The sequence below is a fragment of the Vulpes lagopus genome, chromosome 8 (genome assembly GCF_018345385.1).
Source record: "Vulpes lagopus strain Blue_001 chromosome 8, ASM1834538v1, whole genome shotgun sequence".
Classification (NCBI taxonomy): Eukaryota; Metazoa; Chordata; class Mammalia; order Carnivora; family Canidae; genus Vulpes; species Vulpes lagopus.
Genome location: NC_054831.1, coordinates 110,001,770 through 110,024,282, shown reverse-complemented (window position 1 = coordinate 110,024,282; position 22,513 = coordinate 110,001,770). Strand labels below are relative to the sequence as shown.

The following is a 22,513-nucleotide window of genomic DNA, read 5'->3' as shown; positions in this document are numbered from 1 at the left end:
GGTGGAAGGGAGGCCGGAGACGTGCAGATGTCCAGGGCCTGTGTCTCGCCCACCTGCTGCTGCTGGCGGAGAGGGCCGCTCATCTCGGGCCCCCTGCGCCCTGGACGCAGGCACCCCTCCGTCTCTCCCAGGGACCTCCACTCCGGGTCTCCAGCTGGCTCCCCGGCTCCCCGGCTGCGGGGAGAAGCCGGGCGGGGGCAGGTAGGCGGCGGTCCGCTGGGAGCCCAGCCTCTTGCGGAGCAAGACGTCCGCTAATTGCGCGGTTTACTGCGGCCGGCACAGAGCGGAGCGCTCGCGGGCGCCCAGTCAGCCGCCTCGTCGCCTTTGTGCCTCGGAGCGACCGGACCCGCCAGCAGGGCCCGCCTTGCGCCGGATCCGCCGCTCCACCCCGACTTCGCTGGGAAGGAAAGTTGGAAAAGATCGGCGCGCCTGGGATGTGATTGTCATCCTGGGGCCGGCGCTCGAGAGTCTGAGAAAGAGAAGAGAGGGGGAGAGACCCGGGAGAGGAGGGGGGAGGAAAAAAAGGAGGGTGGAGAGGAGGGCCGCGGAGGAGAGGCGGGCGCGAGGGAGGGGCGAGGGGAGCGCCAGCGAGCGGGAGAGGGAGCCGGGGAGGAAGAGGGAGAGGGCGAGGCGCGCCTGGCGGCCGGGTTGGCTGCGGCCGCCCAGAGGTTCCTGCCAGTCCTCCCACCGACTACACCCCGGGAAGGAGGAGCTTCGGGCGCGCACAAGGCGTCAGAATCCTCAATTTCCAACTTAGCATCTTGGCAGGACCTTTGCGAAGCCAAAAGCAGAGCCCCCCAGTGCAAAGAGCGAGGGGGAAAAAGAGAAAGCGGCAGGGGAGGGGGGGCAAACCCAACCGGGGCGAGCGAGGCGCGCAGAGGAGCGGGCTCGGCAGTCGCCGCCGGAGGCGCGCGGGAAGCCAGCGAGGAGGCGCCGCGGGCCGGAGCCCGGGAGCCGGGGCCCGACAAGCGGCAGCCGGGGGCAGCCGGAGGCCAGGTGCCCGCCCGCTCGCCCTCGCAGGGCGCCGCCCGGCTCGTTGGCGGCCGCGGCGCGGCGCGCCCCATGCCCGTGTGTGGCCATGTCCTACCCGCAGGGCTACTTGTACCAGCCGTCCGCCTCGCTGGCGCTCTACTCGTGCCCGGCGTACAGCACCAGCGTCATCTCGGGGCCCCGCACGGATGAGCTCGGCCGCTCGTCGTCGGGCTCCGCGTTCTCGCCCTACGCCGGCTCCACCGCCTTCACGGCGCCCTCGCCGGGCTACAACTCGCACCTCCAGTACGGGGCCGACCCCGCGGCAGCCGCCGCCGCCGCCTTCTCGTCGTACGTGGTGAGTGAGCCGGGAGCCGCGGCGGGCGAGGGCGGCTGGGGCCGCGCAGGACGCGGGCCGTGGCGCCACCGCGGACCGCCCCCGCCGAGCTTCGCGGCCCCTGCAAACTTGCGCGACCGTCTCGCTCGGCGTCGCCCGGGCCTCGGGCTCCGGAGTTGCTGGGAGAGCGGAGCCGCGCGTCCTGCTTGGGGCGCTGAGCTGACAGGGCTTTTGGGGGAGAGGTCGCTGCAATTAAGGAGCAGCGTTCGGTTCGAACGTGAGCTCCGGGCCGCCCTGCGCATCTCATTGTATTGTATTGTATTGTATTTATTTATTCTATTTCGGGTTTTGCCATTTTGGAAAAGTAGTCCCAAAGAAATGGACCAGAAATCCGAGCAGAAGCGTGCTAAGTCTATGTAAATGTGTCTGGCCTCGCCTTTAATTAGTCCTCCAAAATGTTGCAAATCCGTAATCCTATCTCCGCAATCCGATTTGGAGGTATTAAATTTCCGAAAAGTCGGCCGAGCTGCGGTGCATCCGGGATTTTTCGGCCGGGTGCACTCTCTGGAAACGCGCTGTGGCTTCGGTTTGGGGTAACATTTTTGGAGGGGCGGGAGAGCCCGCGCGAGGCTCAGCTTTTCCTTCGCCTTTCTCTGGGAGGCGAGGAATGCCTTGACTTCTCTCGCCCTCCCTCCTTGGCGCCTGCCGCGCAGCCACCAGGGCGCGAAGTGCCGAGTCGCTGCCGCTGCCCAGGCCTCTGCCTGGGCGGAGGGCCTGGCCGCGGTGGCCGGGTCTGCGCTCGGGGGGCGGACTGGCCCTGCAGGGTGTCGCCGAGGCCGGGACGGCGTCAGGCGCCCCGGAAGCACCGGAGTCAGGAGTTGGCGCCCCCGCTGCCTGCGGAGGAGGAGGAGGAGGAGGAGGAGGAGGAGGAGGAGGAGGAGGAGTTGCCCCGGGTCTGAGCCCGCCAGCCCTACCCCTGGGGAAGCCGGCGTTTGGGCCTCGCGGCTCGCGGACCCCTGGGCGCAGGGCAAGTGTGCCCCTGGTCGTCTGGGTGGTGCTGGGGACCACGGCCCACGCTCACCTTCTCTCTGCCTGTTCCTTGCAGGGCTCGCCCTACGATCACACGCCGGGCATGGCCGGCTCCCTGGGGTACCACCCATACGCGGCGCCCCTGGGCTCGTATCCCTACGGGGACCCCGCGTACCGCAAGAACGCCACGCGAGACGCCACCGCCACGCTCAAGGCCTGGCTGAACGAGCACCGCAAGAACCCCTACCCCACCAAGGGCGAGAAGATCATGCTGGCCATCATCACCAAGATGACCCTCACCCAGGTGTCCACCTGGTTCGCCAACGCGCGCCGGCGCCTCAAGAAGGAGAACAAGATGACGTGGACGCCGCGGAACCGCAGCGAGGACGAGGAGGAGGAGGAGAACATCGACCTGGAGAAGAACGACGAGGACGAGCCCCAGAAGCCCGAGGGCAAGGGCGACTCCGAGGGCCCCGAAGCAGGTTGGTGGGCCCGGGAGAGGGTGTGTTGGAGCGGGAGCTAGAAGGGAAAGCGGGGTCCCCGGAGGGTGGGGGCGAGGCTCTCCGCCTCTGCGGGCGGGGACCCGGGCCCGCCGCGCGCAGCCACGCGCCCCTGACGGCCTGGGGTTTCGCCCGCAGGAGGAGCGGAGCAGAAGGCGGCTGCGGGCTGCGAACGGCTGCAGGGGCCGCCCACCCCCGCCGGCAAGGAGACGGAGGGCAGCCTCAGCGACTCGGATTTTAAGGAGCCGCCATCCGAGGGCCGTCTGGACGCGCTGCCCGGGCCCCCCCGCGCCGGCGGGCCCTCCCCGGCCGGGCCAGCGGCAGCGCGGCTGGCCGAGGACCCGGCCCCTCACTACCCCTCGGGCGCGCCGGCTCCGGGCCCGCACCCAGCCGCGGGCGAGCTGCCCCCCGGTCCCGGCGGGCCCTCGGTCATACACTCTCCGCCACCGCCGCCGCCACAGGCGGTGCTCGCCAAGCCCAAACTGTGGTCTCTGGCAGAGATCGCCACATCCTCGGACAAGGTCAAGGACGGGGGCGGCGGGAGCGAAGGCTCTCCCTGCCCACCGTGCCCCGGGCCGGTGGCGGGGCAAGCCCTGGGAGGCAGCCGCGCCTCGCCGGCCCCGGCGCCAGCGCGCTCGCCCTCGGCGCAGTGTCCCTTTCCAGGCGGGACGGTGCTGTCCCGGCCTCTCTACTACACGGCGCCCTTCTATCCCGGCTACACGAACTATGGCTCCTTTGGACACCTTCACGGCCACCCAGGCCCAGGGCCGGGCCCCACAACCGGTCCGGGCTCGCATTTCAATGGATTAAACCAGACCGTGTTGAACCGAGCGGACGCTTTGGCTAAAGACCCGAAAATGTTGCGGAGCCAGTCTCAACTAGACCTGTGCAAAGACTCTCCCTATGAATTGAAGAAAGGTATGTCCGACATTTAACGCGGGCTGCGTCGGTCCCGGACTTTCCTAATTTATTAAAAAAAAAAAAAAAAAAAAACAACATGGCCTTGGCAGTTATTTTTCCATCAACAAGAGAGAAAAACAAAACTACCCCTCCTATTAAAAAGTTTATAGTTCTCGGAGATGGATGACATACACATGTAAACATCTCCCCGCCCCCCACGCAAAAATGTCTTAACCAACCGAAAAGAAAAAAAAAATTAAAAAAGGATTTGTATTAAATCTTATTCTGTATATTTAATGTAGCATTTTTGTATTTAAATTGATAATTCAATATCTTTGAAGTAAATTATGAAATTAAGACACCTGTACAGGCATTTAATGTTTTTTTTGTAATATAAATATATACACTTGTGTTCCCCCAAACTGTTTCATAGTTTAAAAATACAAGTTTAATTTAATTTTTTTACACCTATTGATTTTTTGCTGGGTATGAGCTAAAGTATTATTACAGAAAGGAAACAGGTTATACTCTTAGATTTAAAAAGTAAAAGAAACTGCAGCCGCCTTTGTAAAATGCAAAATATTTAATTAAAAGAGATTTTAACATAATCAGAGCCACTCATTACTTTTTAGAAGCCTCAATAAACTGTCCATCGCCTTGGACAAAAGGTGGAAACTGCAACTTTTTTTTTTTTTTTTTCCGAAGTGGGGAATGAAAGGTTCCGCAGAGCAACCTCGGTGTGCCAAGGGGAAACCGTAATTAGGGGGCAAGCCCCGGGGACCCTAGCCCTGCCGGGAATGCAGATTTGGATCACTGATGGGGGGCTGCTTGGGGGAGATTGGACCCTGGAGGAAGGAGGAGAGAGACCCAAGTGTGTGCCCAGAAGGGAGAAGAGATGGCAAAGCCTGCTCGAGACGCGCACCACCCGAGCTCCATCGCTTAACCTAATTACTTCCAATCAGTGTCGTGTTTTATGCAAAGCAATCAGCTGGTGAACTTTGCTAATGAGTTCGATTTTATGCCGGATTTAGCCCTTATTACTATTTCAAAGGTGCTGTGGGCTAATGCGGGCGGGGAGCGTTAGGGGATGCCAAGGAGAAGGCTTTCCCAAGTCACTCTTTTCCCTACCCCTTCAAAATTGGGCATTGATCTCTTCGCTGGATTTGATTAAATTAGTAAATGCTCCAGCCGCGACAGTGCGGGTGGTAGGCGGCCCCGCAGATCCCCGCGCCGCAGCGAGGCTGGGGCCGCGGGACCGGCTAGGGGACGGTTCCCCCCTTTCACAGGTAGGTGTCACACTTGTCCTGAATTACAAGCCTGCACTCGGCAGAGTCGGAGATTGGAGAGAGTGGGCGGAAGTGGGGGAGGGCGCGCCACGGTCGCTTGGGGGCGGTGAGGGGAGCCGCGAGCCGCCCGCGGGGCGCCCCCAGCCCCCGCTCCACGCACGGGCCCCCTTTTTGGACAAGTGGCTTTGAAACGTTCGAGGACATTGGCCTTAGATAATGAGGCTGTTGTGAACTCCATCTGGCTTGTCGTCGCGTTAGCACTTTTCCTGTCTCGGAGTCGAGAGTCCAAGTCGCTAAAGTATTTCTGAGGTTCCCTCCCCCCCCCGCCCCCCCCCGCCCCCGCCCCGTTTAAATCCCGCATGGTTCATTTCAAAATGAAAAATCAGGATGAGTCTCAACCCCGAAAGAGGAAGAGACACCGCCGGGTGCCCGAGGCCCGCCTGTACTGTCGGGGTTCGCGTCTCCATTTTGCGCGGGAGAGAAGGAACCGCGGACGTGGGAAATTTTCGGTGGTCGGGGGAGGGGAGGGTTTACTGCAAAAACATACTCCATCGAGGGGAATTAATTTGCTCTATTAAACCCAAAGCCCGAGTGTAGAGAGAATGTGTTTGCACATAACACTAGTTTAATTAGGCTAAATCAGAATGCACATATTTGCATTTCTATTCAAGATTACTTCAACCCTACTTGTTTTCTAAACACACCCCAAACTTTCACCGGAGGTTTAACTTTTGCTTTTCTTTTCTTTTTTTTTTTTTTTTCAACCTGCGACGGGGTTCCATTAGCTTGTTCGAATTCAAACAAGTTTGAAAACTGCATTGTCCAGATGTTTTTTGCGAACAACAGTCGACTTAAGAGTTTAAATGAGTGAGAAAAATTCACGCAGGGAAAAATGGTTTCAAAGCTGGAAGTGCGAATGATTAAATATGCATGAGACGATCGTATTTTATTTTGTCCCTTTAATTATAAATGATTTTTTTTTTTTTAACAATTGAATTCCAGAGATGACTTGCCCTCCACCCACCAACCCCCCTACCCCCGCGCCCCGGCCCCCTCCACCCACCCCGCCGACTGCCTGGTTCACAAGCAGCTTTCCACCCCCTCACCCCCACCCCCAGTTGAATATGCAGCCCCAGGAGTCACCTTCTCTTCTAAAAAAGTCAGAAGAATAGGCCAGTCCCCTTCTCTTAAGAGAGGGTTTAAGGACGACATCAGCTCTGCGGGGTTTTGGAAGCGCTGGCCCTAAACCCTGCCTAATGATTTTAAAAAGAAAATTGCAGGCCTCCCTGTGTGCCCGGGAATATGCAAATAGCGCGGCGCGGGCCTCCCCCGGCGGAGCGCCGAGGCTCGGGGCCGGAGCCGAATGCCCGCGGGGCTGCCTGGGGACGGGACCCCGCACCCCGGAGCCCACGGCGTTTCTCCCCAACGCGGGGCGGCGCGAGGAGCCTCCCCCGCCAGAAGAGCGAGACCGGCTGGGGCGCGAAGGCTGGAGCCCGAGTCGCTGCCCCTGGCCCGCATCCCTCCTGCCCTTGGCCTCTGCAGCGTCTGCGGGCTTCCTTACGTACTTCATCTTGCATGCAAACCTCCCATTGAGTGTGGGGTTTGCCCCTTGCAGAGCTGGGTTTCGTGGCCAGTGGTTTTTCTGGTGTCTAGAGACTTCCCAGTTAGGGGGAGCCTGCCGGGCAGTTCGGGGTTTGGATAGTCCGGAGATGTCTCCCGCGCCTAATCCTAGAAGTAGTTTCGCGTCTTTACGACCCCGAGTGCCTCCTGGAGCCCCGCCCGGCCGCGTCTTGGGCCGTCGGGAAGGCGCAGCGTCTGAGAGGCGCTGGGGGCAAACTTGTGGCTGCAGTGGGGTCGGGGCTGGTTCGCAGGCTTGGACTGGGGCGCGGAAGCTGCGCGAGGCAGTGCCTGACACCTGGGTGCGGGGGTTGCGCGGGCGTTTGCCACCTGCGCTGGGCTGTGCTGGTTCCGGCCCCCGGAGGAGCGCTTAGCTGGGCAGTTAGGGACCAGGAGGGCTGAATCCCAGGCAGCAGGGGCAGCGGGGTCACTGCGTGGGGTCTATACAGTCATCCCCCTGAGGCAGCGCCGAACCAGAACCTGCTGGGTCCGTTCCCTTCCCTTCCCTCTCTTTGCGGGGCCGAATCAGTTCATGGGATTTGGGGGGTGAAGAGCCAACAACCCTAGTCAATCCCCGAGGGCGCCTAAGCGGGCACCGAGGAGGAGCTACAGAAAGGGGACATTGCTGCGGCACCTCCCGCTCCTTGGCTCGGGGTGCTAGGGCCCGCAGTGTCGTTCCCTGGCCTGGGTGCGGGGCCTGCATCGAGGCCTTCTGGTTTACAAACCCTTCGGGGCCTCTCTCCTTTTGCTAGAGGTGCGCAGCTCTGGGAGCCTGGAGGGTTGCGGGGGAGGGTCCGTACGTGCAGTCTTAGAACCGATCGTGCCTCCCGGCCCACCTGTCCCCCACGACCAGCCGCCACCTCGGGCAGAGACAAGCAACAGCGCTTTGCAAAGCGCCCAAAGTGAAAGGAATGTGATTGCGCTCCCCAGAGGGCGCGGAACGCGGATGCCGGTTAGGAAGGGCGCCGCCTACTGGTCCCCGGGCGCCACGCGGTGGGAAGAGAGGAGGAGTTTAGGCAAGACCTGGCCTTGCCCCCCAGCCCTCAGCGGGACCTTCGTTCTGAACCCCTCAAACTGTCCCGCCAGCCGCACCCGCTGCGTCTCGGGTCCCACGACCCAGACAGCATTGACGAGTTGGAAAGCGGGGCCCGCGACTAGAATAGTTTTAACCCTACCGGTTCCCGCCACGGTTTGGCCACGGGCTCGGAAACCAGAAACCAGGCAGCAGGCGATTGAGAAATATGCCTACGGCCACGGCTGGAGCGAGTGTGCGGGTGGGGGCCGCGCTCCGCTCCGCTTCAGGTGCGCGCATCCGCTTCTGCGGGCCTCGCCACGCCAGGGTCCCGGAACCCGCGCAGTTTTGGTTCACCTGCGGTTTCGGGTGTCTGGGGTCTACCACGAGACCGCACCCCCAAAAACCGTTTCCGTCTTTCGGTCTGTGGGTTGTACAGACACAGGAAAAGGGAAAACAAAACTACCTGCGCATTCTTAAAACGCTCCTATTTCGAAAGCGTCTTAATGAGGTGGGCGCTGCAAAGCAAGAGGTGCACACCTGGGCGTCCCCTTTCACCCCTCCAGAAGCGCTAACCGCTGGTATCAACTGGTCTTCCCGTCCTGCAGAGATACTGGGGGGGGGAAAGCGGAGGCGCGTCCTCGGCCTGGTTCTTGGAATCTCTTTCCACTCGGGCCATCGAATAGGAAAATCGGGCCTGACTGAGACCTTGCCACCTGCCCTCCTTCCAAACTGGCCAAAACTGCAGGACTGTCCCTAGACCCACCTCAGGGGTCTCCCTCGGTGACCTGGCCAGAGTTAGTCTCCTTTTCGTTTTCGTTTAAATGTGACTTGGGTCCAGGGCACAAGGCGGGGCCCAGGTTGTGGCCTAACGGAGGATCGCCTCTGGGGCGGGGATGCAGCTCTGGCTGCAGCCCCTGCCCAGGCCTGCCTCTCCGGGGCCTTGCGGGTCTCTAGCCTCCTGTTGGCCGTAGGCCCCAGTTCTGAGTCCCTAAAGCGGCCCTCCTGGCTGCGCTTGTTTCCTGCGCCCGGACGAGCCCGGCGCGCCCAGACGCCACTTTTCCCAGTGAAATCTGCTTTTATTTGCTCGGAGCAAACCCCGGGCTCTCAGCGCTCCCGCCTGATGGATGCAAATGTAAATGTGCACTTATTTAATTGGATCAGGCCCCAAGATAAAAGAGATAAACGGCTCCCCGTTTGCTAACTTATTTTCCGAGGCATGCAGCGCCGCGGAGGGGAAGCTAATGAAGGAGCTGCGCGTCGCTCGGCGCTCGGGCTCTGGCCGGTCACGGTGCGCTGGCCGGTAGGCTCGGCCTGCGGCTCCTCGTTGACCCCGTTTGCATGGCCCCTGCCCGCCGGGTAGGGTGCCCTTGGGACATTCTGGGCACCAGGACCAGAAAGTGAGAAGGCGCCGGGCGGGCTTCGTGTTTGCAAATATCCTACTCCTCACCACAATTTTCTCCGGCTCTTTCCTTTCTCCTGTCATGCTCAGCTCTCCAGGCTGGAGTCCAACTGGCCCGGCCCATTCCACAGAAAATCCTTTCTTACTCTCTTCCCCAGGCGTCGTCTTTCACCCCAGGTGACGGTCTCAGAGAGAAAGACGCAGGGGCCACAGAAAAGGCTAGGTACGCCCCACCCCACCTCCGCCACCAGGGTCCCGTGGAAGGACCCCCTTCTCTGTTCCCAGATGGCTCTCTTTTGGAAAGATTGGGATTTCTTTCCCAATCGTCAGGATGCCATGGATTGCCCCACCCCGCCCCATAAAGGGCGCACGCAATACATACAGCTCTTCAGTAATTTCAAGGGGCCCCAGAACCCGGACATCTAGACATTAGGAGGAGAAAGGGCTGCTTGGCTCTCCCCTCCCCGGGGCTGGAGTTCAGAACTTGAGCACTAGTCATCCGTCGCCCTCCCCGTTCGTTCCCTAAATGGGGCCTGGGATTTCCCCCACCGCCAGATTTCTCTCCTGTTGCGAAGGGCTGGGGAGGAGGTGGGGGTGCTTGAGGACAGGAGGCCGGACACACAGCCTGCCGTGCGGCTGTAAAGGAGCCGCGGCCCGGGGTGCCCTAGTCGGAGGCCCACTCCAGGTAGCCCGCGGAGGCTAGGCTGGCCAGGGCCGGGAGGGCTGGAGCAGGGGAGGCCGGCCAGGGCTGCTGGGCGCCGGCCGCGCCCCAACCCCAACGCGCTGATGGATTGGCTTGTCAGGAGAGCTCTGTGCGCGGAGCCCATCAGAAAGCACTTACCTCGCTATACTGAAATTACTGTCTTTTCAGGGGCTAATTTGTGTAACTCCCATGGAGGGGCTTGGAGGGGGTTTGATGAGGCATAAAATGATGATTAATGAATTTATTGGCCGCTGCTCATCAAACAAGGGCTGGAGAGCTCCCGACCGCACCAGCGGCCTGGCGGCGGCGCTCAACACAGCTGGGGTGCGGCCCCCCCCCAACCGGGGGGTTGCTCAGCGCTGCAAGGGGTTCCCCTAGCACCTGGCCCTGGCCCTGGGCGCTTTCCTTGCCCTTCTCTGCTTTCTGCTGGCCAACCCCGTGTTCAGGGCGACTCCCGCCGTCCCATCATCGCCCCCTGCGGGCGGGCTGCTCAGGCCTGGGGGGGAGGCCAGGCTCCTGTGGCTGCAGGCCCAAAGCGGGAGGCAGCCTCTCCAGCCTCTCCAGCCTCTCCAGCCTCAGCCTCTCAATTACTGGGACTGCTGTGACCAGGGAACCCCAGGCAGTGTCGGGATGGAGACGTGGGCTGCAGCTCAGAGACGTTATGGCTCACGGGTTGGGTGCTTGGGCTTTGGTGGCTAAGTCCTAACCTCTGCAACTTACTAGGTTGTATGTCTTGGATCAATCAGATAACCTCTCTGAACCTCAGTGGCCTCATCTGTAAAACGAAGCCTGTACCTCCCCTGGTTTTGTGAGGATTCTATTGAGTGGCAGGCACCCACTTGTCCTTCAATATAGTTACTAGGGTGATGCTCTCTTATGACTTTACTTCATGAGAGACACTAGCCAAGGCCTGGGGATAAGAGGGAAGGGCAGGAGACTGAGGCTTTGGGGAGATCCTGCCACATAATGGCTGTTGCACTCTCCCTCCTCCCACCTTCTCTGGCCTCGCTACACTCCCTGGGGCTTGATGGGGGACACTGGGATCCCGAGAAGGCAGTTAGACAGAGGAGTGACCTGATCAGACCTGAGAAAACCTGCTTTGGTGTAGAACCAATTTCAGGCTGGTCCTCCTGGTGGTTCACTGACAACCTACCCTTTGTCTGCAGGATCCTGTCTTTTGGAACTTGTCCACAATGGCTGTTTAGCTTCCTCTGGTCTCAATCAAGAACTTGCAGCCCATAAACTTATAAATTCAGCTGAGATGCTTTACCTCCCCTGCCTACCCTGTATTTCCCATGCTGCCCCACCTCCCTCTTCTGACAGTCCACTCTACCTTTGACTCCCCAGGACATCCTACCCTGCTGGAATAGTGCAGGAAGGACCTTGGCATTGATCCCTCCAATGGAATCCTTAGATTTAGCCTCCAGGTTAGTGCAGTTCTGCTTAACCTGTTCTCTTCCCTTCCTCTCATATCTACTAACTGAGCACCTAAAATATCCCAGGTGCACCATTCCAGGTATGATTTTACAGCGGTGAACAAAACAAAGGTTGCCCTTCTGGAGCTTACACTGTGGAGGAGGAGACGTAAAGTGAACAAATGGGTGTGATGATGTCTTCTCACAATGTCTGGGTGATGGGTATTGGCAGAAAAATTTAGTAGGATAAGGACATGGAAGGGGGTGTGCTCTTTTAGCCATTTTAGCCAGGGCAGTCTGGAAAGCATTCCTTAAGAGGTGGCCCTGGAGCAGGCACCTGAAAGAAGTTGGGGAGTAGGCCATGAAGATATTGGAGGGGACCATTTCTGGGCAGAAGGAATAGCAAGTGCAAATATCCTGAGGTAGGAAGAGATTCGAGCAACAGTAAGGGGACCTTTGTTGGAGATGATGAGGCCAAGGCAAAGCCAGGTTATATGATGCTTTATTGTTACTAGTGAGATCTTTGGGTTTAATGATGAGAGAGAGAAAGGAAGAGAGGGATGGTCTGGGGGGAGTGATGGGATCTAATTTATGTCTTCAAGGCATTCTCAGGCATGAGGAGCTGAGACTCTGGGTGGACAAGATAGAAGCAGGGCCCAGTTAGGGGGCTGATGGAGAATCCAGGGAGAGAGAACACTGTCTTGGACCACAGTCGTAGCCAGAGAAGTGGTGGTTGCTCCCAGTGATCAGATTTAGGCTGCATTTTGAAAGTAGAGTCAACAGGCTTTGCTGATAGATTGAATGTGGAGAGGGGGGTGAGGTGCAGGGGGTAGTTCTAGATGCCTCCAAGGGTTTCAACCTGAGCACTAAGGGGCTTGGGAGATGCCATTTGCTGAGATGTCAAATAGAAGAGAGGAACAGGTATTTTTTTAAAAATTTATTATTATTATTATTATTATTATTAGAAAATAAGACACTGTCTGACCTGACCTCCAAGCCCTTCAGCTCAAAAGAACTGCCCAAATGGGCATGCTGGGTCTCCAGTGACAAAGAGCACAGAGTCCAGGGCAAACCCTAAAACGAACATGTCATGCTCCTTCCGGGAATCAGACATCTCAGAGCTCCCTGCCCACAACATTTGCCCTTTTCTTTCTTTCTTTTTCTTTCTTTCTTTCTTTCTTTCTTTCTTTCTTTCTTTCTTTCTTTCTTCCTTTCTTTCTTCTTTCTCTTTCTTTCTTTCTTCTTTCTATCAGTGGAGAAACTGAGGTCCAGAAAGAAAATGCCTCGCCCAAGCTCACAGTGAGCTTACAGGCAGAACTGAGTGAGAAATCTAGGCCCATTAACTCCTGGGCTGTGTCCCATCTGTGCCTCACCCAAGCTAAATTCTCGGGGATATCTGTATTTTAACAGAGAACTGGAAACAAAACGCCTTAACAGAGAGGAATGAATTTATAATGGTGGAATCTCAGACACTGTGACAGGCTGTCAAGGGAGATATTTTTAGGCTGGGCCGGGAAACATCTTAGCCCTCCTCCAATGCTGCTGGAGGACGGCTGCCTCCTCAGGACTCCGTGTGCAAGGTACAGATGAGGGGAAGGCTAGGAATGTGCCATCTCTCCCAGACACTCAGCAGCAAGGAGGGACTGAGCCTGATGCCCCTGCCAGGGAGGGTTTTCTTCCAGAAGTCATTGCTATCTGAGGAGATTTGCTTGCTCCTCCTTTTGGAAGTGACTGTCTGCCTGCCCACCATTATCCTACATAATGTGAACAAAAATCAATGTTTTTTTTACCCAGAGGTTCACAGAGCAACTCCTACCAAAGATTTGAGTAGGGGGCAAGGCCCTGAATCGTGAATCTTTCATGTATTTATTTTTTAATTCCTTCCTTCCTTTCCTTATGTCTCAGCTTGACTGGTTTTGTTTTTTTATTTTTTCTCCTTCAATTCTTTTCTTGACTCCTTGTGTTGAATATATGGTCGTCAGCTTGGGCATTTTTTTTCAGTAAAACTATCAGTGGCTTTGTCCCCAAGGGAACCCACAGGCCCTTAGGAACAGCATCTTGACATCTTTCAAGCAGAGTGAGACATCTGTTAGCCCTAGATTCCAAATACCCTCACCGTTCCAGAGCATCCCAGACACCTTCCCCAGCTAACTCGGTTTGACATCAGACTTACCACACAGTTGTCATTTCTGAGACTTTTTTTTTTTTAGATCCAAACCACAATGGTTTTTTTTTTTTCTTTTTCTTTCTTTTTTTTTTTTTATCTGTTTGTTAGTTTTGTTTGCCCTCTATTTGTATCCAGCATCTAAATCCAAACCCTGTGGTAATAGGTGGCTCTTTTTCCAAATACTCATACGTGCAAAGATCTTCATTGGCTGTTGAGGACCAGCTTTCCTGGATCACAGAAAAGCGTGGATTAGTGGCAGCTTGGAGCAAAGGACTCATTTAGAATAAACACCACCTCTCTGCTCTCATGAAGAGTGCGGTAGAAAAATCACTGGCCTGGTTTATTTTGGTTGGTGGGGTTGTTTTTCTCTCCAGACATTTTTTTTTTCCTTCCTTACTTTATTTTTCCTTTTTAATTTCCCCGTTTGAATCTGGCAAACACCTGATAGGTCCTAGACCATGTAGGAGCAATGTCTGAGAAGGCTCCATGGGACCTGAGTCTGTAAGGAATGAGCCCTTGCTTTGCTAAGTGCTCTTCAAAACCTTCTGGGCTCCCATCCTCCAAACCCCTGTCCCAGCCTCATTGCAACTACTATTAACATAATAACATCCTTCGAGTTTTGGAGTTTTGTCACCATCATTTTGAAAGGAATATTTATACCATTGCTGTAACTGAAAAGCGACAATCACTTTCCATCAAAACAAGACAATGACAAAAAGCAAATTCATGAAGTGAGGTTCTTGGTGGCCTGGGCTTGGAAGGTGAGCACATCTCTGGGGGTCTCTGGTTGCTCCCAGAAGTCTCCCCAACCCCATTCCCCATTCCGGCATTGGGCTCCCTACCTGCTTTGCACGCTGTCTTCAAAGGCATGCAGGCCACATGAGCATCTCTTCGCCCTACCTAGCACCATGTCCTGTGGCCCCAGAGATGTGCTTACCATATTTTGGAAAATAGGAACTGTTCGTTTTACAGATATGGGAACGGAGGTCCCTGACTTGTTCAAGGTGCTCAAGATGACAAAGCTGTTTGGTGACAGAGCTGGGGATGGCTGCCTCCCCATCCCCACCTTGGTTCCCCTATGCTTCTTTTTCTTTTCTTTTCTTTTCTTTTCTTTTCTTTTCTTTTCTTTTCTTTTCTTTTCTTGTCTTGTCTTGTCTTGTCTTGTCTTTTCTTTTCTTTCTTTTCTTTTTTCTTTTCTTTTCTTTCTTTTCTTTTCTTTTTTTCTTCTTTCTCTCTCTCTCTTTCAATTTTATTTATTTATTGAGAGACACAGAGAAAAACAAAGGAGAAACAAACTTAAAAAAAAGAGAGAGAGACACAGAGAGAGGCAGAGACATAGGCAGAGGGAGAAGCAGGCTTCCTGTGGGAATCCCAATGTGGGACTTGATCCCAGGACCCCAGGATCACACCAAAGGCAGGTGCTTAACCCCTGAGCCCCCCAGGTGCCCCCCCATGATCCTTTCTTTTTTTAAAAAAATATTTTTATTTATTCATGAGAATACACAGAGAGGAGAAAGAGACAGAGAGGCAGAGACACAGGCAGAGGGAGAAGCAGGCTCCACGCAGGGAGCCCAACACGGGACTCGATCCCAGGTCTCCAGGATCACACTCTGGGCTGAAGGCAGCACTAAACCGCTGAGCCACCTGGGCTGCCCACCCATGCTCCTTTCTTAATAAATCCCTTGTACTGTCATGCCCATGTCCACGCCTGTTTTAGAGAAGGCAGGACCAAACTGGGAGGATCTTTGCAAACCTGTTGAGCTGCTGTTCTTTCTGTCCCCTTGGATCTGCAAGGCCTCAGCCCCCTTTTTTCTTGTCTGTGGGCCATTCTTGGGGGGGAAATGGCCAAGACCAATATACCATTTCACACCACAAAAGACTCTGGACCTTCTTTCCTTCTTTAGGAAAAGGAGAGGGGGCCTGGGCCTCCAACTCTGAGCAAAGTTGTATGGGGGAAGGTGAAGGGCTTGAGGAGCTAGATGCCACCCCCCAAATTTGAGAGCTCCCTGCCCCTAGCTGTCCCACATGTCCTCTTTCTCCAGCTGCTCACAAGTGGCAAGTGCCCATCCCACTCTCCTTTTTCTGAAGCCACCCACGGTGACACATAGTAATCTTGTTTATGGTTAATAAGTGGGGGACTGTTGGGCCCTGGATGTAATGTCACCGGAAGTCAATACTCCTCATCACATCTTGCTCCTTCCTCCTCTTCTCTTCCCAGGTGAGGACCTCCTGCACAGCTTGCTCACCTGGTGGGGCCTCCTTTCTTTCCTCCACATGCCCTTACTTCCCAGGTCCCATAGATCCTTCTATGGGATCTCATTCAACTGCCTCCTCTCCGCTGCTCTGGTCTGGGCCTTTGTCATCTGTCATATGGACTGTCCTATATCCTCCTGATGGTCTCCCTGCCCCAGTCACCTTCATGAAACCAACACAGGGTCCAGGGCCCAATACATGGTAGCAGAAATGAAAACAAGTGAATGGATCCTAAGTAAATGCACTGGTTTGTATTCTCCTGCAGAAATATGAATTTTGGGTATGCCTAGGTGGCTTCGTGGTTGAGCACCTGCCTTCAGCTCAGGTGTGATCCTGGGGTCCTGGGATCGAGTCCCACATCGGGGTCCCTACTGGCTGCTTCTCCCTCTGTCTATGACTCTGCCTCTCTCTGTGTCTCTCATAAATAAATAAATAAAATCTTAAAAAAAAAAAAGAAATGTGAAATTTGAAACCACTCTGGGGTCAGCCTGACATGAGTTCAAATCCCGCCAGCACTCTGCTCTCCAGAGTATATTAGTGAACCAGATTAAATGAGAAATCCGAACAGAGAGGCCCAGGAGCTGTAGTGATTGAACAGGTAGGTGGGCCCCAGCGCCCATCTGCCTGGCTTCCGTTCCCATCTGTGCCAACTGCCCACTGTGCAGCCCTGGGAGATTTCCTTAATGTCTCTGAAATTCAGTGTCCTCATCCAAAAAACAGGAATACCTATGGTATTCACCACAGAGGTGAGGATTCAATGAGATAACGTGAGCAAAGCTCACCAAAGCACATGGTTGATGCTCTAGAAATGTATGCTTTTCCTAATACTACTCCATACAATGGTTTCTTTTTGTTGAAATGACTTCACCTGAGAATTTCTATAATCGCGTGGTGTTTTCCCCACGTCTTAACTACTTCAGTTCTTTTTGCTGACCGGCAATGGTTAAGATGTCTAGAGTTAAGTGGTGGTGGTGGAGGGGGGGAGCTTATTTTAAGAATCACTCCTTGGAACATTATTTCATTACTTAAACTTTCTGCTGACTCATCTATTCCTTGGTGACTGAGTCTTTCTTTACCAATAACTTTAATTACATCAATCACTCATTCCAAAAACTGCTGAATAATGAGAAACTCCTAGAGGTGACACTGTGGGCTTCTGTCACACAAGAAGGGACCTGTGGAAGAGGAACTGGTTTTTCTTCCTCTTTCTTTCTTTCTTTCTTTCTTTCTTTCTTTCTTTCTTTCTTTCTTCTTTCTTTCTTCTTTCTTTCTTTCTTTCTTTCTTTCTTTCTTTCTTTCTTTCTTTCTTTCTTTCCTCTTTCTTTTCTTTCTTCTTTCTTTCTGCAATCATTACCTCAAAGAGAGAACACATGTTCAGCTTTCACGATTTACTATCTGCTCATCTATCTCTCCACCCATTTATAGTTAGCAATCTCCATAGCGGGAAGAATGACAATTTATAACTTCTGGAATTGAATCCAGTGGAATTTGTCTTCTGACATTTTTTTGGTCCTAAAGCCCACCTGCCTCCACCTCGCAGTGGGTGGGGGTGGGGGCTATAAAATATGTGATATTTGAAAATTCTAACACCTATTCTTTTGTCGAAAGCTGCTGATCACATGGTTCAAGGGTTAGTGTGTTGCTTAAACAATAATTTGGTTATCAACAGTAGTAGCTACCTTATTGAGCTCCTAGGATATGCCCGTTATTATATGGAAGGTTTTATGTACATGATCTCAGTAGAACCTCATCAAACCTATAGGGTGGGCACTCTTTACAGATGAAGAAACCAAGACCCTGAAAGATTTACTTGCCTGAGTTGGTGCCAGATATGAACCCCTGGGAATGTCTGACCCTTATTTTCTGTGCCTAGAGGAGCACAGGAGGGAGTTGTTGGCTATTCTTTGCTGCTTTAGGCAGTAGCTATTTCTCTGGCTCTTCATGGCTCATTTCTGTGAGTATAATAAGGTCCCTGCTTGTTGCTAACCTTGCAATGTTATCCGATGCTTCAGGGAAGCAGTGACCCTTAATTTTGTGAGAGTAGTAGGATGCTGGTGGGGTTAGAAGGGTGGGGTCTTTTCACAGAATCCTGCCCCAAACCACATGTTCTTCCTTTCTCACCTCCCCTGCACACCTTGTCCTCTTCCTCTTGGACTGTGATGTCTAATAGGTCTGTCTCCAGGCTTTCCCCCACATCTTTGCATCTACATACTCTCCCCTTATTAACTAGGAGACAGTAGCCTGGGGAGCTATAGAAGGTTGTAGAGCAGGAGAGTGACAAAATCAAAGCTGCACTTCAAAAAGATTCAAAGTTCCAATTCCTCTCTGTCAGTCGAGGCTCTTCATGAGTCTGACCCCCCTCTCCTTTGTGATCCTGTCTCCCAAGACCCCTCATGGGTATCCTGTGCTGTGTGGTCCCACTGGCTAAACACTCACTCCAAGCCTTTTTTCCAGGCTGGATTCTTAGGCTCAGAACAATCCATGCCAGTCACCTGCCTAAAGCCACTCATGCTTCAGAGACTAGAGATTGAGTTCAAGGGCTTCTGGGAGCTTCTAGGCTTTCTCAAGGGCTCCAGCCTACACTGCTTTCTCTCTGTGTGGGGAAGAGACAGCAGAGAGCATTGGCTCTGGGGTCAGAGTAAGCTGGGTCTGCATCCCACCTCTGCCACATACTAGCTGTGTGACCCGGGCAAGCGTCTTAACCTCTCAGAGCCTGAGTTCCCCACAGTAAAGTAGTGATGACACTATCTGAGTCCTAGAAGTCTGGTTGGAATAAGTATGAGCCTGTCCATGGAGTGCTTTAGGAAGTCATTCATTTTAGCACTGCCTGTAACATACTCAGTGCCTGTACATTAGGACAGAAACAAGATGATTCCAGAAAGCACACACTTCCATGACCTTTGAACTGACATTTTGTCTTTGCACGTATGTTTCTATAAACAGGGAGATGGTTTTAAGCTCTCTCGGTCTATTTATCTTAAGTCAGTACTATACAGTTTGTCCTATTATGGCTTTGCAGCACAGTCTCAAAATCTGGCAGGGCAGTCCTTCCTCTTTTTTTTTTTTTTTTTTTTTGAAACTATTTATTTGACTTAGCTCTTTGGGGGCATTGATTCTTCAACACTTTTTTTAAGATGAGTTTATCAAGTGCTTAAATAATTTATGTTTGTCTCCTTGCTATGAATACTGTGTCAGGTGTAGAGGCTTAGCTTCAGGGTTATTGAGGTGAGAGCATCCAAGTGATTTTCTGGGAACGCAGGTTGAGGAAATAGTAAAGCGCATACTAGAGTTCTATCAGGATGTGTATCAGGCACCCTGGTTGTCTGTCCTGGGGTAAAGCTGAGGACACAGGTGTCTATCTTGGATGGAATGGAGGAGCAAAAGCCTGGGGTGGCTTGGACGCAGGGTCCAGAGCTGGCTGCATGAAGGCTTGGGAAGTCCAGTGTACCCACATCCAGTGAGGGAGGTTTCTCACGTTGATCAGGGTTCCCTTAATGCCCCAAGCCCAGTCCTGAGTCCTAAGCACATTGTGACTAAGAGTGTAGGCTCCGGAGCCAGGCTGCCTGGGTTCCTGTCCTCTGTCTTTCGCTCCCACTGGCCCCACCTCAGTAAAGGGCATCACCATCTAGACACTCATGAGTCAGGGGGCACCAGGGGGGCTCAGTCGATTGAGCATCCAACTCTTGGTTTCAGCTTAGGTCGTGATCTCATGGATCGTGGGATTGAGCCTCACGTTGTGCTCTGCACCCACCAGGACGTCTGCTGGAAGATTCTCTCCCTCTGCTCCTCCCTCTGCTCTCTCTCTGTCTCTCAAATAAATGAATGAATCTTAAAAAAAAAAAAAAAAAAGTAAAAAGAAACCTATGAGTCAGTCTCAGCTTTTCCCAACTTCTCCCAATTGTCACCTCCAGTTACCAAATCTGGACTCAGATTTGGTGGATTCCACACCTCTGATTTTTCTCTTGAGGCTACACTTCCCTTCATTCCTGCCACCATCACTGTGATCCAGGCCACTGATCACTGTCACCTCCCGCCACCTTGATGGCCTCCCAGCTCTTGTCCTGCTCCTGTAGTTAGTTGATTTTCCCCACTGAAGATAGACTGCATATGTAATGGCATAAATCCCCACCTGAAGTATTTAACGGCTCTCTATTGGCCTCATGCAAGGCCCAAACTCCATAAGATGATGCTCCTTCAGACTTTATGCTCTAAATATGTAAAACTGTTTTCTATTGTTCTGTATTGTTTGGCCTCCAGGCCTTCACACATGCTGTTCCCTCTGCCTGGCATGCCCAACATTCTCACTCTGTCCCCCACCCTGTAGAGTCAATCCCTATGTGGTAAAAGGACTGCTCAAAGCTCCCTCCTCCCTCAGTCTTCTATCTCTGTGCTAAAGGCATATAGTAAAGGATGAGCAAAATTTACTAGTTGCATGATCTTGGGTATGCAAGTCACAGATTTTTTTTTTTTAATTTTTTAAAAATAAACTCTGGGACGCCTGGGTGGCTCAGTGGTTGAGCATCTGCCTTCGGCTCAGGGCATGATCCTGGGGTCCTGGGATCGAGTCCCACATTAGGCTCCCTGCAGGAAGCCTGCTTCTCCCTCTGCCTGTGTCTCTGCCTCTCTCTCTGTCTCTCATGAATAAATAAATAAAATCTTAAAAAAAAATACAAAACTCTGTCCCAGATGTGGGGCTGGAACTATGACCCCAAGATCAAGAGCCATGTACTCTACTGACTGAGCCAGCCAGGCCACCCCTGGGTGGGCACTTTAAAAGTCAGTGTATGATTCATTGTCTCATAGGACCTTGAGGAGGGGTGAAGGAGATCATTGCAGGCAAATTTTAGAGACCAGTGGAGGAATAAACAGAGGCATAAGGACCAGCCATAGCCTGAAGGAATTCTCAGTGAGATCAGACTCATACCACCATAGTCAACAGCTCCATGAAAGCCATTTCCTTCCTTTTTTCCTGAAGGAACTTCAACATTGCTGGGGGTGGCAATGTGCCCAGCCTTAAGGGATATGCCATTTATGTCTAGGTCATTCGTGATCATTTCATTCCCCTTTGCCAGATGCTTACTTTCCCAGCATCCCTTGCAGCTAGGTGTCCATATGACCAATTCTGGCTGAGACATGAGGAGAAATCTACTAATCTTTCTGAATTTCAATTTCTTGTAAAATGAGGAGGAGGAATCAAAGAGCAGTAGTGTTTAATCCCCCTGCTTGCATGTTTTCTTTCTTTCTTTTTTTGAAAGCAGAGGACCTCCCTTTTTGGTTCCAAAAAGATTTTTCTGTGGAAGATAGTACAACTACTTTAATTGAAAAGGAGATTAAGGAGTGCAGGAACCCCATCCTAGCCTTCACTGGCAATCCCTAAAGCATATCTACAAAACAACACTTGGAAAAATCATTGAGTGGGAGCCCCTCTGCATCCTGTAGTGGTTGGGCATTGTTTTCTTTGTGTATATCTTTGGACACCCATTCTGGTCCAGCATCCTAAAATTCCCTGGAGATCCACCCTTACCCTTTCCTTGGTCCATGAGATTTTCGTGAAGTTAATTCAATTCTAGACTTAGGATGTAAGCCTGACTAGCATTCCATTTGCCCTGGATACAATAATTGGTTCAGCAATGGACATGTGACCTAATTTGGTCTAATGACATTGAGGCTCAGGATTTTTATTAAAATGGGGGAGGGGTGGAGTCAGTCTTTTCCCATTGGACTTGCACTCTGGTACTAGGGAACCTGAGAAGGAAGTCCACATGGAAGGGAACAGAGCTGAGAGATGGCAAGAGAGCAGACCTTAGAGACCTTGAATCCTTGGATTCAGCTTTGCCTGAAGACTGACAGATCTGCTGCTGGATTTGGGGTTTGGGAGTTAATAAATTCCCTTCTAAGTAGTTTCTTCTTCAGTGCAACCCAAAGAGTCCCAACAAGTATAGATCCTTTCCAGATCCAGAATCCTGCAAACTCTGAGAGGTAGATATGACGATTGATCACAGACTTCCCATTTTTCTCCTGGTGTGTGGTGGGATTGTACTTCTCCAGTCATTCTGGGTGGGGCATGGCCTAAGACTTCCTTTGCCAGTTAAATGTACAGAGAAGTGGTATGTGTCACTTCCAGGTGGGGTTCTTTAACAGCCACTGCATGATTTACCACTCTCTCTCTTTCCCTCCCATAATAATGTTCCAGATGGTGGAGGCTCCATCAGCCTGGGTCCCAGACTGAGGACAATGTGGAGCAGAGAGCCCTGCTGACCCTCGATGGATCCAGACCGTGAGCAAGAAATAAACCTTTGTTGATTCAAGCCATTGAGATTTTGGCTCTTTTGTTACAGCAGCATCTTTTAGTCTGTCCCAAATAATAGATACAGAATCATTCCCCCCTTTCTCCTCCTTCTTCTTCTCCTGCTTTCTCTCTCCCTCTTTCTCTCTCTTTTCTACTGCTGCCCTGCTCTGCCCAGCAGTCTTACATAATTCTATTTCTTAACTTATCTTCTGTCGACAGACTTTTAAAGGTTTCCATGATTGTTCATCTACTGCCTTCCCGGGGATATCCAAGTGGACATTGGTAGAAGATAATTAGCCTGCCCCAACCAAGCCATGCCCTTGGCATCACCACTGGTGCCAATCAATTACAGGAATCAGCCAGTCATTTTCCCTAGTGCTCCAACCTCCTAGCAGGCCAGCCTCCTAATCATATTATTGGACTCACAAGGATCTGAATCAAACCTTCTCCATTCATTACATTATGAAAACTGACAAGATTCTGAAGTTTGTGCTGTGGTATATTCATAACATTAATGGTCTTGCCAAGATCTTAAAAAATCAACAATTCAAAAACATTCTATACCTCGACCTTCATTGTTGATAAGCAATTTCGAGAGCTGATCAGTTCATTAAGCCAATGCATGAGGCTTCTG

At 52.8% G+C, this 22,513-nt stretch overlaps 1 protein-coding gene across 2 annotated transcripts; it reads left to right on the top strand.

Moving 5' to 3' along the window:
* Positions 1 to 544: 544 nt before the first annotated feature.
* IRX5 (iroquois homeobox 5) lies at positions 545 to 21,896 on the top strand. Of its 2 annotated transcripts, XM_041768032.1 has the most exons (4): positions 545 to 1,327; positions 2,412 to 2,817; positions 2,974 to 3,753; positions 21,784 to 21,896. In XM_041768032.1, the coding sequence occupies exons 1-4, from the start codon at positions 1,079 to 1,081 to the stop codon at positions 21,846 to 21,848; spliced, it is 1,500 nt and encodes a 499-aa protein (XP_041623966.1). In that variant the 5' UTR covers positions 545 to 1,078; the 3' UTR covers positions 21,849 to 21,896. The 2 variants fall into 2 exon arrangements, with proteins under 2 accessions (XP_041623966.1, XP_041623967.1); XM_041768033.1 differs by lacking the exon at positions 21,784 to 21,896 and having other exon boundaries at positions 548 to 1,327; positions 2,974 to 4,370.
* Positions 21,897 to 22,513: the final 617 nt, after the last annotated feature.

What these genes read in the sequence shown, in the direction of transcription:
- IRX5 (XM_041768032.1), top strand. Translation starts at nt 1,079, where the DNA reads ATGTCCTACCCGCAGGGCTACTTGTACCAGCCGTCCGCCTCGCTGGCG. An exon ending in CCGCCTTCTCGTCGTACGTG is followed by an intron (nt 1,328 to 2,411) that starts GTGAGTGAGCCG and finishes TGTTCCTTGCAG; the next exon opens with GGCTCGCCCTACGATCACAC. An exon ending in TCCCTATGAATTGAAGAAAG is followed by an intron (nt 3,754 to 21,783) that starts GTATGTCCGACA and finishes ATAATGTTCCAG; the next exon opens with ATGGTGGAGGCTCCATCAGC.